Consider the following 15,247-nt stretch of genomic DNA (forward strand, 5'->3'; position numbering starts at 1 on the left):
CCATATAGCGGACAAGCAGTAATAAAATGAAATTCATTTTCGATGTTAGCGTTACAAATTTGAAACAATCTTTCCTCATAGCAAATACTTCCATATCGTCCCGTATTAACCTCTGATTGGCAAGTTCCCCACTCTAAGTATAGTGATTATATGACAAAGATCGTTATCTCCTAACAATTCTAGATATCTCTAACAAGTGAATTCTCCTAGCAGTGACCTATATAAGCAGCAGAAGGGGCGAATCCGACATTTTGTCCAAACGTCATTTGGCTTAATTAGTACTTTCTGCACTCAGCGGATCCGGTGTAGTCAGCGCTGGTAAAAAAAAAACGACGTCGTCGTCGTTGTCATCGTCGAGAGGCCAAATCGACAATTGTCCGGACGTCATTTGGTTTAATTAATACCTTCTGCGCGCCGATCCCCAGCGTCGTCAGCGTCCGGTAAACACATCGACGACCGCGTCGATGTCATCGCCCCCCCTGCTGCTCGAATTTGTATGAATTCATGTGTGACACTGTTTTCATCAATGGACATTTCCTTCATCGGTCTGACACTTTCCCATGTGTGACATTGACCAGCCTCGATGGAATTAATAATGACAGTTTTCCCATCAATGAAGGAACTGTCCTAGTTCCTATAAATAATTATTATGACATTTCCTTCATCGGTCTGACACTTTCCCATGTGTGACATTGACCAGCCTCGATGGAATTAATAATGACATTGACCCCATCAGTGGGGAAACTGTCCTAGTTCCTATAAATAATTATTATGACACTTTCCCCATGTGTGACAGGTCAGTTTTGTAAAACAGCATCGATGAAGGAACTGTCATAGTTCCTATAAATAATTATTATGACATTTCCTTCATGGGTCATTGTTGTTGTTGTTGTTGTTTTACAAAATAAAAATTTTTTTTATTAAATAATGCCCCATCGGCGGATTTTAACCGACGAGGATACCAATGAAATAATAAGACTCCGTGGGAAAACACCAATATCGGAAATAGCAGATCGATACAAAATCAGTTACCAGCGCATTTACAAAATATGGAAAAATGAGCCCGACAATGATATCAGAATGATTGACCTCAGCATCGATGATGAAATAAACCAGATTGTTGATACACCCAGTGATGCGAATTCATCCATGGACGCCATCGTGGATAAACAGACCATTCAAGACTTGCAATGGCGGCTAAATAATTTGACCAACGAGAATAAATCATTGCAACAACGGTTAAAACACGTGTCAAGCACGGCCGATTATAGTCGTATACAACGGCGTTATGATTATTTGCAACAGCGTTATGACGACTTGCAACAGCGACACGATGATATGCAACGGCGTCACGATGATGCGCAACGGCGTAACGATGATGCGCAACGACGTCACGATGACATGCGACGCACCATTAGTGGGCTTCAGCATGAACTCGGAAATGTTCGGAAGGAATTGAATGAAGCACAACACGATAATGCGCTACTGATTCAGCGAATCACCGAAATGACCGCAGTCCTCCCCAGCGAGCCGGAAATAATCAGAAAAAAGAATAAACCCCGCGAGGACAGACCTCGTGAGGATAAATTCACGATCAACGAAATCCCCGGTGTGGTATCTCGCAGCGATATTAGGTTTGTGAACCGCATGGACAGGGTGCTTCAAGATAGCGACTAGACTTTTCGTTCGGTAATTACCCATACTGTGTCAAATCGTTTGACGTCATGGTTTGGAAACATTTTTTCATATTCTCGTTGGTAATATTTGTCGCGGAGACATAACCGAGCTTTCGCTGAACGGCTTTCGAATACCATACAATTGTATTTATCCCCGCTGGGGAATTTCTGAACTGCATGATATTTTCCGTTCTTAAATTTTACATTGATCGGCATCCTCGGGCAGGATTTTTTATAGTCGCTGATGACGCTGTCGAATTTCACCGGGTGATATTCCAACAACGACATTATAATTAAAGCCGTTATTTAATTAAATATTAAAATGATATCAGGTGGACGATCCTGGATGAACAGTTGTGCCGAAAACTTTTCCAGACAAGCTAGTCATTTCGTTGACGATGTTGCCTCGGGGCGAATTAAACTAGCACCACCGAAATTACCATTATTTCGGTACGATAAAACCAGAATAATTTCTCCGACGAAACAACTTTACAAGGACACTAGAGTTAATACTATCTGTTTAAATATCAACGAGAAAGATCATCGAATTTGATTCCACCGCGGAGACGTGTAAATGGTTCAACCTTAACCCGGACACAATTCAACAACCCTTTTTTCAGGCCCGAGATGGAATATTATGGATCGTGTTGCGCGGTGATATCGGCGCGGAAAAGCGGGCTTGGTTTGATGACATTGATACTCTATTTGATAACGCGATTAATAGTCTTCCAGAAAAATATCGGCTGCGGGTCAATTATTTACTCGAGTCCGGAGAAAACAAAACGAAATACGGCCTCAACCCCAAAATACCCACTATTGCCGTTAATTTAACTAAACGAACAATCTTGCGATTCAGTTGTATCAACGAAACAAATAATTACTTCCATGTCTGTACGTCACGAAAGCCGTTTTTTAAGTCAGCGGGGGATTACTGGATTGTAATTCGCGGTGATAAAAAACATTGTACCACCAAAGAGATAATTTCCGACGCGATGAAGAATTTAACGCCCGACCAGAAAAACGCGATGAAGGAACTGTCCTAGTTCCTATAAATAATTATTATGACATTTCCTTCATCAGCGAAGACAACCCCCCCCCCCGCTATCGAGAAAACCGACCACAACGTACCACCGAGGAGATAGATTCCTCCATTACTCTAACCGGTCTCCGCCGATGACAACACCTTCCCATTATTGAGCGTGAAGGAACTGTCCTAGTTCCTATAAATAATTATTATGACATTTCCTTCATCATCGGGAAAACCATCCATTAACCGACCACACATGGAATCGTAACGCGCTGGTATGTTCGTCCGTCGCGGTAACATCTCCCCCGGTGAATCCAACATCATCGATGGTCTCGTTGATCCACGCTGGATCACCTACAAAATCAGATTCGGGCCAGTCGGGATAATACAGCACGTAGTCGGATCGACCTGAGTTCTTAGTACCGTCCGATTGTAATCGACCGCCGAATCCCTTGTAGATCGATTTGATTTTTTCAATGATGCTTTTTAGCGTCAATTTACCCCTTCTGAACTTCATATCCGGAAATATATCGCCGAAATGTTTCAATAGTGTATTATACTTGTCAAGTCGGTCTGGTTGCGCTAGCATTTCTGAGATGCTATTGATTAACCCGGCGCGACTTACAGGAACGCTCTTCACATCAAGTCGATCCGGAACTACATCTGGAATGTTCAACGCGCTAAGAACATTTCTAACGATGTTAAGTTGTTGCCGGGGGCTGATTTTATCGGATCGACATGGCGTCGTTGCTACAGCGCTACCGTTATTATACTCGTCGACGAGAACGCGCTGATATCGCTGCAGCCGCGAAACGTTCTTATTCAGATGTTCTATTCGGTATTTATCTAGTTTTCTTACGTCGGTCTGGAACACGTAATTGAGATACGTCAACGCCTTTTCATATGGCTCTAGCCGCTGTTCGGGGTCGTATTGGTAGTATTTATCACCGATTTCATCACCAGTGATTTCATCACCAGTGATTTTATCGCCGGTGATTTTATCGCCGGTGATTTTATCACCGATTTTACTATTAACTGCAGCAATTCTCTCTCCGACGGAGGATTTTAAAAAATCATCTACGCGTGGATCACTATTGAGTACAGCGTCGCTGACTCGTTTCTGCTTTTGTTGTTTTTTTTTCTTCCATATTTCGTATTCATCTGGTAATTCCCATTCAACTGAATAACCGGTTCGTTTCATCATTTCAACGAGTCTGCACGTGAAATAACGTTTTGAATTGTTCTCGTCAATAATCGATGTTTTTCTGAAAAATCGAGAAAAAAACGACTATAGTCGGCAAAAAACGACCAAAAATGACCAAAAATCAAGAAAAAACCAGAAAAAAACCGGATTTTTATCGAGGGCAAAAACCCAAGGAAATTTTGATAAAATTCATTCCGGTTTTTAACAGGAGAAAATCCCCCATGGTCGACCCGCCCCGCGATGACGGACTTATTACGCCGTGAAAATGGCTCTATCATCGATGAAGGAAGTGTCTGAATTACTATAAATAATTATTCTGACATTTCCTTCATGGTGGTGACTTTGACGGCATAAAAATAGCGATGTAGCGTGTTAATGGGGGTAATGATTCACCAAGTAAATTACCTATCGCGGCGATGAATTACAAAAAAAAAATATCGCGGCAATAATTACAATTAATTTTTTTCTCCGCGGTAAAAATATATCAGTTGTTTTTATTGTTGTTGTTATAGCAAGGTCACTACTAATAGTAACTACTTAGGGGTCAATAACAACAACAATAAAAACAACTGATATATTTTTACCGCGGACGCTAACAATGACGACCTAGAATTATTTAGGAAATACTTGAATCGCCCGGACATGAAATTCATCACCAACGAATATCGGCCCGATCATGGTAAAAAATTTATTGTGGAACAATCTCACCGAGACAACTATAGTAAACTGTTGGACATGTTACGACGAGGAAATCGTGTAGTTGTATTCGCGCACAATAAACAACGCGGAAATTATTCTGTGGAGAAGCTCGCCAAATTATTACAGCAATTAGGATACCGAGTAAAGTACTATCATGCGTACACTGACCCGGCCGAAAAACAGCGAGATTTCGCTGATACCACTGCGGCGTTTGAAAACATCGACGTGGTGATCTACAATTATACCGTCGAGGCCGGGGTATCCATTGTGGACCCGCGATTCAAGTACATGACGGTGTTTTCCGAGGAATTAGGTTCTGTAGAGGCGACCAAACAAGCCATCCATCGTTTCAGAAATATTTCGGAAGTACATTATTCAGCAACAAAACGGAGCCGCACAGAGCTTCCACTGACCCGCAATGATATTATTTCCGCAATCGAATCACATGAAAGGGATTTATCGTCGACGGAGTTACTGTTTAGAACGCCCAACCGCTGTGATGTACATACCGGTTACGGATACATGTTTATTAGCACGATTATTGACGAGAACAATTCAAAACGTTATTTCACGTGCAGACTCGTTGAAATGATGAAACGAACCGGTTATTCAGTTGAATGGGAATTACCAGATGAATACGAAATATGGAAGAAAAAAAAACAACAAAAGCAGAAACGAGTCAGCGACGCTGTACTCAATAGTGATCCACGCGTAGATGATTTTTTAAAATCCTCCGTCGGAGAGAGAATTGCTGCAGTTAATAGTAAAATCGGTGATAAAATCACCGGCGATAAAATCACCGGCGATAAAATCACTGGTGATGAAATCACTGGTGATGAAATCGGTGATAAATACTACCAATACGACCCCGAACAGCGGCTAGAGCCATATGAAAAGGCGTTGACGTATCTCAATTACGTGTTCCAGACCGACGTAAGAAAACTAGATAAATACCGAATAGAACATCTGAATAAGAACGTTTCGCGGCTGCAGCGATATCAGCGCGTTCTCGTCGACGAGTATAATAACGGTAGCGCTGTAGCAACGACGCCATGTCGATCCGATAAAATCAGCCCCCGGCAACAACTTAACATCGTTAGAAATGTTCTTAGCGCGTTGAACATTCCAGATGTAGTTCCGGATCGACTTGATGTGAAGAGCGTTCCTGTAAGTCGCGCCGGGTTAATCAATAGCATCTCAGAAATGCTAGCGCAACCAGACCGACTTGACAAGTATAATACACTATTGAAACATTTCGGCGATATATTTCCGGATATGAAGTTCAGAAGGGGTAAATTGACGCTAAAAAGCATCATTGAAAAAATCAAATCGATCTACAAGGGATTCGGCGGTCGATTACAATCGGACGGTACTAAGAACTCAGGTCGATCCGACTACGTGCTGTATTATCCCGACTGGCCCGAATCTGATTTTGTAGGTGATCCAGCGTGGATCAACGAGACCATCGATGATGTTGGATTCACCGGGGGAGATGTTACCGCGACGGACGAACATACCAGCGCGTTACGATTCCATGTGTGGTCGGTTAATGGATGGTTTTCCCGATGATGATGTTGTTGTTGTTGTTGTAGGGTTTAACGCCATTTTTCAGCACAAGATAGGCTATACATGGCGGCCAGTATTAAAGGTGGAGGAAGAACCCGGGAAATCCCCGGAAAGAACCACCGACCCTCGAGAAGCTACTGGCAAGCTTTCTCACATACCCATATGGCTGAATCTGAGACTCGAACCTACACAGACAGAGGTGAGATGGCAGTGATCCGTAACGTAGAGCGCTTTAGACCACTCGGCCACTCGGGGCCCCTCCCGATGATGAAGGAAATGTCATAATAATTATTTATAGGAACTAGGACAGTTCCTTCACGCTCAATAATGGGAAGGTGTTGTCATCGGCGGAGACCGGTTAGAGTAATGGAGGAATCTATCTCCTCGGTGGTACGTTGTGGTCGGTTTTCTCGATAGCGGGGGGGGGGGGTTGTCTTCGCTGATGAAGGAAATGTCATAATAATTATTTATAGGAACTAGGACAGTTCCTTCATCGCGTTTTTCTGGTCGGGCGTTAAATTCTTCATCGCGTCGGAAATTATCTCTTTGGTGGTACAATGTTTTTTATCACCGCGAATTACAATCCAGTAATCCCCCGCTGACTTAAAAAACGGCTTTCGTGACGTACAGACATGGAAGTAATTATTTGTTTCGTTGATACAACTGAATCGCAAGATTGTTCGTTTAGTTAAATTAACGGCAATAGTGGGTATTTTGGGGTTGAGGCCGTATTTCGTTTTGTTTTCTCCGGACTCGAGTAAATAATTGACCCGCAGCCGATATTTTTCTGGAAGACTATTAATCGCGTTATCAAATAGAGTATCAATGTCATCAAACCAAGCCCGCTTTTCCGCGCCGATATCACCGCGCAACACGATCCATAATATTCCATCTCGGGCCTGAAAAAAGGGTTGTTGAATTGTGTCCGGGTTAAGGTTGAACCATTTACACGTCTCCGCGGTGGAATCAAATTCGATGATCTTTCTCGTTGATATTTAAACAGATAGTATTAACTCTAGTGTCCTTGTAAAGTTGTTTCGTCGGAGAAATTATTCTGGTTTTATCGTACCGAAATAATGGTAATTTCGGTGGTGCTAGTTTAATTCGCCCCGAGGCAACATCGTCAACGAAATGACTAGCTTGTCTGGAAAAGTTTTCGGCACAACTGTTCATCCAGGATCGTCCACCTGATATCATTTTAATATTTAATTAAATAACGGCTTTAATTATAATGTCGTTGTTGGAATATCACCCGGTGAAATTCGACAGCGTCATCAGCGACTATAAAAAATCCTGCCCGAGGATGCCGATCAATGTAAAATTTAAGAACGGAAAATATCATGCAGTTCAGAAATTCCCCAGCGGGGATAAATACAATTGTATGGTATTCGAAAGCCGTTCAGCGAAAGCTCGGTTATGTCTCCGCGACAAATATTACCAACGAGAATATGAAAAAATGTTTCCAAACCATGACGTCAAACGATTTGACACAGTATGGGTAATTACCGAACGAAAAGTCTAGTCGCTATCTTGAAGCACCCTGTCCATGCGGTTCACAAACCTAATATCGCTGCGAGATACCACACCGGGGATTTCGTTGATCGTGAATTTATCCTCACGAGGTCTGTCCTCGCGGGGTTTATTCTTTTTTCTGATTATTTCCGGCTCGCTGGGGAGGACTGCGGTCATTTCGGTGATTCGCTGAATCAGTAGCGCATTATCGTGTTGTGCTTCATTCAATTCCTTCCGAACATTTCCGAGTTCATGCTGAAGCCCACTAATGGTGCGTCGCATGTCATCGTGACGTCGTTGCGAATCATCGTTACGCCGTTGCGCATCATCGTGACGCCGTTGCATATCATCGTGTCGCTGTTGCAAGTCGTCATAACGCTGTTGCAAATAATCATAACGCCGTTGTATACGACTATAATCGGCCGTGCTTGACACGTGTTTTAACCGTTGTTGCAATGATTTATTCTCGTTGGTCAAATTATTTAGCCGCCATTGCAAGTCTTGAATGGTCTGTTTATCCACGATGGCGTCCATGGATGAATTCGCATCACTGGGTGTATCAACAATCTGGTTTATTTCATCATCGATGCTGAGGTCAATCATTCTGATATCATTGTCGGGCTCATTTTTCCATATTTTGTAAATGCGCTGGTAACTGATTTTGTATCGATCTGCTATTTCCGATATTGGTGTTTTCCCACGGAGTCTTATTATTTCATTGGTATCCTCGTCGGTTAAAATCCGCCGATGGGGCATTATTTAATAAAAAAAATTTTTATTTTGTAAAACAACAACAACAACAACAATGACCCATGAAGGAAATGTCATAATAATTATTTATAGGAACTATGACAGTTCCTTCATCGATGCTGTTTTACAAAACTGACCTGTCACACATGGGGAAAGTGTCATAATAATTATTTATAGGAACTAGGACAGTTTCCCCACTGATGGGGTCAATGTCATTATTAATTCCATCGAGGCTGGTCAATGTCACACATGGGAAAGTGTCAGACCGATGAAGGAAATGTCCATTGATGAAAACAGTGTCACACATGAATTCATACAAATTCGAGCAGCAGGGGGGGCGATGACATCGACGCGGTCGTCGATGTGTTTACCGGACGCTGACGACGCTGGGGATCGGCGCGCAGAAGGTATTAATTAAACCAAATGACGTCCGGACAATTGTCGATTTGGCCTCTCGACGATGACAACGACGACGACGTCGTTTTTTTTTTACCAGCGCTGACTACACCGGATCCGCTGAGTGCAGAAAGTACTAATTAAGCCAAATGACGTTTGGACAAAATGTCGGATTCGCCCCCTCTGCTGCTATATAAACGCAGTCTTTCCATCGACTTAATCTCATTCTGCAGCTTTTGCCTAAAAATATCTACACATCTCTGGCAAAACAATCTAAGAAATTTATTTTCATCATTTACGATCTGAGGACACTATACATTGCCAAATCCAAAATTAAAAAGAAGCTTTTTAACAAAGTTAGCCGAGCGATCACAATTGTCCCACATTTTAACTATACATTTTAGCATTGTTTAGGATATGTTTTTCTGGATTTTTTTTAACTGTTAGCTAATTATTCAAAATACGTTTATATCTTATACACTGCATACCAATTCTTCCTAATTCGTTATATACGAATGCATTTGGAGTAGACTTAAATGTACCAAGGATATATTTACAAAATGACAAATGAGATTTTTCAATATCATTGGCATCATTAAACCCCCAAACCTCAGCTCCATAATTAAGTATGGGAGCTATCTTCGTGTCAAACAGACGAAACAATCCAGTTACGAGTAATCTGCCAAATTTTGAAAGACTTTGTTTCAATATATACACAGCCTTCAGCGCCTGCAAGGATATATTATTTTGGCATATATACCAGGAGTTTTTTTATATAAAGAAAAAATGCATCCTAAATACTTATAATCTGATTCAGTCTTTACCTCTGTATGGCCATAGTACCACTTTTCGTAACTGTTTTTGCCATATTCGCCTTTAATTTCCACTTTAGGCAATATGTTCGCAATCTATTGAGCATATTTTGCAAACGGTGAACAGTGTCAGTCAAGACAATTAAATCGTCTGCATACAACAGTGAGAATAGTTCTAAGGTTTATACAGACACTCCCATATTGCCTTCAGCTATAAAGGGTTTCAAAACATACAAACAAGAGTAAAGGCGATAAAACACAACCTTGATGCACGCCAAACGGGAAATTAAACACATCGGTGATAAGACTGTTAGACTTAGCACATGCTTTAGCATCAAGATAAATTGTCTTAATGATTAACATTTTTCTACTAATATTTTCACTGACTAGCTATTGTTACAGTTGACGTCCCTCTATCCTGTCAAAGGCTTCATAGTCAATACATACTGCATAGAATCTACCCCTACGTTTTACTAAATGTTTACAAATTATTGTATATAATATAAATATATTATCTGCTGTGTGGAATTCCCAGCTCTAAATCCTGCTTGCTGTTTGCCCAGTAATTCGTTTTCCTCCACCCATTCATTAATTCTGTTATTTAAAATTGATGGAAACACTTTGCTTAATACAGGTAGTAGACGAATGCCTCTGTAATTGGAGGGTTCATTTGCACCCCCTTTCTTCAAAATTGGATATTCTGGATAATATCCAACATCGAATAGTTTATTAAATAATATTTTTAATATTGGTGCAATTATGTGCTCGAACATATAAAGAAGTTGCTGGATAGATAAAGCATCTATTCCCCCAGCTTTGTTGTGTTTGAGTTTACTCAATGCTGGGCGCACCTCTTTTTCAGTAACTGTTCTATTTAAAGTCTCATTCATTACTTGAATGTTTTCAGTTTCCTGTATCTGGTCAGTAAAACTGGAAAAATAAAATTAATTCCGAAAAATATTCGTACCAAGTTGCAGACGTGATACTGTTTTGCATACCAGTACTTGGGTTCTTTACAAGGGGCCAGAAAAACTGTGTATCTTTAGAGTATAATGCAGATAAAATGCTACTTTTTTGTTTTAATTCATATTGCTTTTGCTTGCTTCTTGTAAGAGATTTATACATATTTCTATAAAATTTATAATCTTCTAATGATTCACTTGTACGTTTTAATCTAAACTGTTTTAGATATCTTAAGGCTTTGCTTTTGGCGTTTGTGAAATCTTTATCAAACCAAGACTGATATTTAACAATTCTTCTTGGAGAAATCACAACTAGAATTTATTTTCTATTGATTGTTTTCATTGTGCTTGCTGCATCATGGTAAATATCAGTAATTGTTTCGATGCATTCATTAAGTTTATTATTGTTTATATCATTTAAAATCTTGTCCTTATTTTGAGATAATAGACATTTGCAATTTTGGATACAAGAAAGACCTTCTTCTTTGTTCCATATGTATTTATTTATTTCGTTACCCCCAGAGACACTTATTAGCCTTTTGCTCTAGTTTACACATGTAGACGAGTGAAAATACAACGGGCATGTGTATTGATTCCAGTCTATCTTCTGTGTCAAAGGATGATATAGTTTTTAAAACGCATACGTCGGCTAAGATAATCTATTGTTGAGACCAAATTGCCGTGTATACATGTAAATTTTCCTATCCCTTTATCTGATCCACATCTACCACTGGCGATTCTCAATCTAGTCATTTGGCATAATTGTAAAAGATTTTCTCCATGGTGATTTGTGATTTATCTCCCTTACGCCTTGAAACGCACGATCATACATTACTTCGTCTTCTGCATAATTAAAGCCTTGAAGTTGGTCAATAATACTATCATATTTGATGCATTCTGGCTCCGTTCCGGTATAGTCATTAAAATCCCCAGCAATTATTATTTTATAGTCAGCATATTTAATTTGTAGGTGAGCTAACTCATTTTCTACCACTGCATATACGTTATCTTCAGAACGAATAGAGGAGTATCCAGGTGATATATAGACAAAACCAGAAATTAAGTTCCACTTAAGTATGCTAGCTTCAGACGAAACAACTAAACAAATTATATTTTTTTGGGAACTTTTTTCTCTCTAGATGTATTAAAATGCTTGAAGAGGGGTTCACGGATAAAAAGCGAGAAGACCCCCACCCCAATTTCTTTTAGCAGATTCTGATTTAATTCTTACGCTATCAAAGTTTCTGTAACCGTTGATATTAAACTGATCGACAGTTTCTGTCCATGCTTCAACAAAGCCCAGTATATCAAATCTTTCAACATAATTAATCACATCTGACCTCTTCTCTAGAAAGTTTCTTACTTAAACCAGATATATTCCGTACCAAACATCCCAGCACAGGGTTCGAGTCTCGGATTCGGCTAATGTGGGTGCGTGAGAAAGCTTGCCAGTATCTTCTCTTGGGTCGGTGGTTCTTTCTGGGGTTTTCCCCGGCTCTTCCTCCACCATTTCTACTGGCCGCAATGTATAGCCTGTCTTGTGCTGAAAAATGGCGTTAAACCCTACAACAACAACAACAACAACAACAATAACAACCTAGCGCAGAATAATAATAATAATAATAACGAAATAATAATAATAATAATAATAATAATAATAATAATAATGATAATAATAATGATAATGATAATTATTATTATTATTAGTAGTAGTAGTAGGAGTAGTAGTAGTAGTAGTATTGACCGCTTCGGTAGCCTAGTGGTCAGAGCATCCGCCTCGGATGCGAGAGGTTTTTGGTTCGAACCCTGGCCTAGTCATACCAGAGACATAAAATTGGCATTCAGAGCTGCCTCGCTATGCACTCAGCATTAAGAGGTTATTGTTAGGGCTGATCGGCCTGGTGTCAGAATAAAGTGTTACGAGTCGATGCTTTTAAAATAAGTAACAGAAAAGAGTGAAGACAACAGGATTTGTAAAATTTAACAAATAATTTTTCCACCTAGAATTTCAAAGTGAAAAATGAGAAAAAATAAATTAGGTTTTACGAATTAAATCTCCCCAAAAAATCCAAGAATTGAAAAACACAAGACCCATCAATAAAAATTTCTAAGTGAATCTCAGTTCAAATCCCGATGAAATTCAGAATGGAAGGCGATGACGTCTGTAATAGTCAGCGTTGTACCGATGTGTCAACAGCCTCTTTTTGAATCACAATAAATATTAAATTTATACTTTTAATTCAGTATAAATTCCAATGAACGTCAGAGATAATAATTGCTTGAATTCAATATTCTGAGGAAAATAAAATCCAGCCCAGACTGGTCACAACGTAATACAACTTAATGACTGATAGAATTTTTATCATAAGATCAGATACGACTACTTAAGACGCCATGCAAAATTGTTAAAGCTACATTAAAAATCCAAAACACACACACACATCATCTTCATCATCATCATCATTATTATTATTACTATTATTATTATTATTATTATTATTATTATTTTGTGAAGATACAAGAAGTACCGTCTTCGTTGCGGCCGATGCTGGCACATTCCTAAGAAGGACATCAAGACTTATCCTAACTGCCCCTGCTGCGGCGCAGCACTTCGCTTCTCCTTCAGTCGCCGGTCATGGTAGAAATTTAAGAAACAAGTGATGGAGATAACAAATATTTGCAAGAACTGAATGCTCGAACCAATGTCCGCACATCCGTCCACATTAGATAAAAGTAAATGTTTAAGATCTTTTTAAAACGTACTTTTAGCTGAATAGCAGACTCGACAAAATGGGGTTCTGTTGTTATCGAAAATTTCACAGAAACAGTAATTCCATCGAGACGATTTGTCGGATAAATTAGATAACTGTCTACATACGCACAAACAACATGGTTTATCTCGATTAATGTTTTCCCATTAAATAATTTATCCTTGCGCATGAAAAGAACCAACGAATAGATCCATACAAAGTTGAGCAGTTAAAATACATTAACAAAATGTGCACCTGGAAGAGTAGTTATTTTAAAGCCGTTTTCCGCAGTAAAAATGTATCAATTGTCAATTAAACGTAGATATCACTGTGTGTGATGGTTTAACGTGGATGGTCATAATTTAACTATTGCATAACGATTTACAAATGATGTGTTGATCTTGTATATTTGCTTAAGAGATTTACAAATTCGGAAGCTTTTTGTAAAAATACGCTGTAAAATCCAGGTAAGATTTTACAGTCTTTTTTATTTCTTGTTTTCTTTCTTTCTTTTCCTTTTTTCCTCTTGTTTTGTTTTTAATTTAACGAAATCCATTTTGGTATCGGGGGTACACTGAAGTGTAGGTTTATTTTGGGTCCTTTCAATGATGAGCATGTTCACTTGAGTATATTTTTATAAGTAGTTTTATCCGTGTGATCGGATAAAACGTTTTGGTCAATCACTGCTCAAGAGAGGAATAAGACAGTTCTTGCGTTTTGAGAAAAACAAAACGGGTAAATCGATGACTTAAAGTTTTCGTCTTTGCAACCCTGCTTTGTGAGAGTTTCATCCCGTTTGTTAGCCCAACATGTTTGCCCAATATGCCTTTTTTATGTTTTTATAATGATAAAATACCCATAATTTTTTAATAAAATGTTTTAAGAAGATGTACCAACATACAAAAGAGCTAAGAGATACGTGATTTGTGCATTGGTCGGTTTTAAAGAATGTCCTGGGCACCGAAATATTACACAATTTAAGTCTGGACTTGAAACATTTTATTACTTGAATTTAAGGTACAGTCTGCAGTAGATTTTTGTTTTCTTGAAATCCATGGGATCCTATTGAAGAAAGCGTATTCGATATTTAATGCAATGTATTTGAATCCACCAACAAAATAAGTGCTAAAGCTGTAAACAAAAATTATATCTCTATGAATAACGTAATATCTGCCGTGCATTTTACCGCGATAATTTAACCATACGTTTTGAAACTGTGAATCTGATGGTACCAAATGTATTTCTGACATCAAATTCTGAAGATCAGTCGTGAGTCCATGTGATCTGCATGGAACATTACCATTATTAGTTAGCAATTAAAGGAAATCACCCAACTGTCGACCGGCTAACTCGGCTCATCTGATTTTCCAACCGAAGGCATTTCGGCGCCACATCAGTAACCATTACATGGAAAAATCAAAAGCAACACAAGCCTAAAATACGGCACTCTGTGAAGGAAGTGAAAAGTAGTTCTTTTTCAGTGTTACTTGTTCGTTACAATCCAACGTAGCCATGCTGGAGGACATCTTACATCTGATATAATATATTCATCATTATATATGGTTTTTGATATCTGATTGAAAATATTTTAGTAGTTTTAAATATTTATTAGGTAACAAATATGGCAGAACGGTCGCTTTCTGTAAGCATATATGACAGTAATCTGCTTATTTTGTCTCTATAAGACTTGTACTATAAATAAGGCAATATAGAAAGAGATTAAAAAAATAAACTTTATTGCGAGTCTTGCCCTTCGTTTAAGTGTTGGGGCATAAACAATGCAGTGAATTATTGTGGGCGATTCCCAAATATTTTACTTCTAACATCAAGCAATACTCTAAATTCGTTGTTGAACAGGCACATTTCTGGTGAAAATGGGAAAGATCATACGTT

The 15,247-nt window shown here is 39.1% G+C and overlaps 1 protein-coding gene across 1 annotated transcript in view; it reads left to right on the plus strand.

Annotated features, from left to right (window-relative positions):
* LOC149773990 (GATA-type zinc finger protein 1-like) overlaps positions 1 to 14,858 on the plus strand; it is a 38,014-nt gene extending 23,156 nt beyond the window's left edge. Inside the window, exon 5 of the mRNA XM_089945920.1 lies at positions 13,120 to 14,858. Coding sequence (XP_089802046.1) covers positions 13,120 to 13,246 — 127 coding nt within the window. The 3' untranslated portion in view covers positions 13,247 to 14,858. The remainder of the gene's footprint in view (positions 1 to 13,119) is intronic.
* The last annotated feature ends 389 nt before the right edge of the window (positions 14,859 to 15,247 follow it).

This window comes from Sinohyriopsis cumingii, unplaced genomic scaffold, assembly GCF_028554795.1.
Source record: "Sinohyriopsis cumingii isolate HCF-2022 unplaced genomic scaffold, ASM2855479v2 utg000459l, whole genome shotgun sequence".
Lineage (NCBI taxonomy): Eukaryota > Metazoa > Mollusca > Bivalvia > Unionida > Unionidae > Sinohyriopsis > Sinohyriopsis cumingii.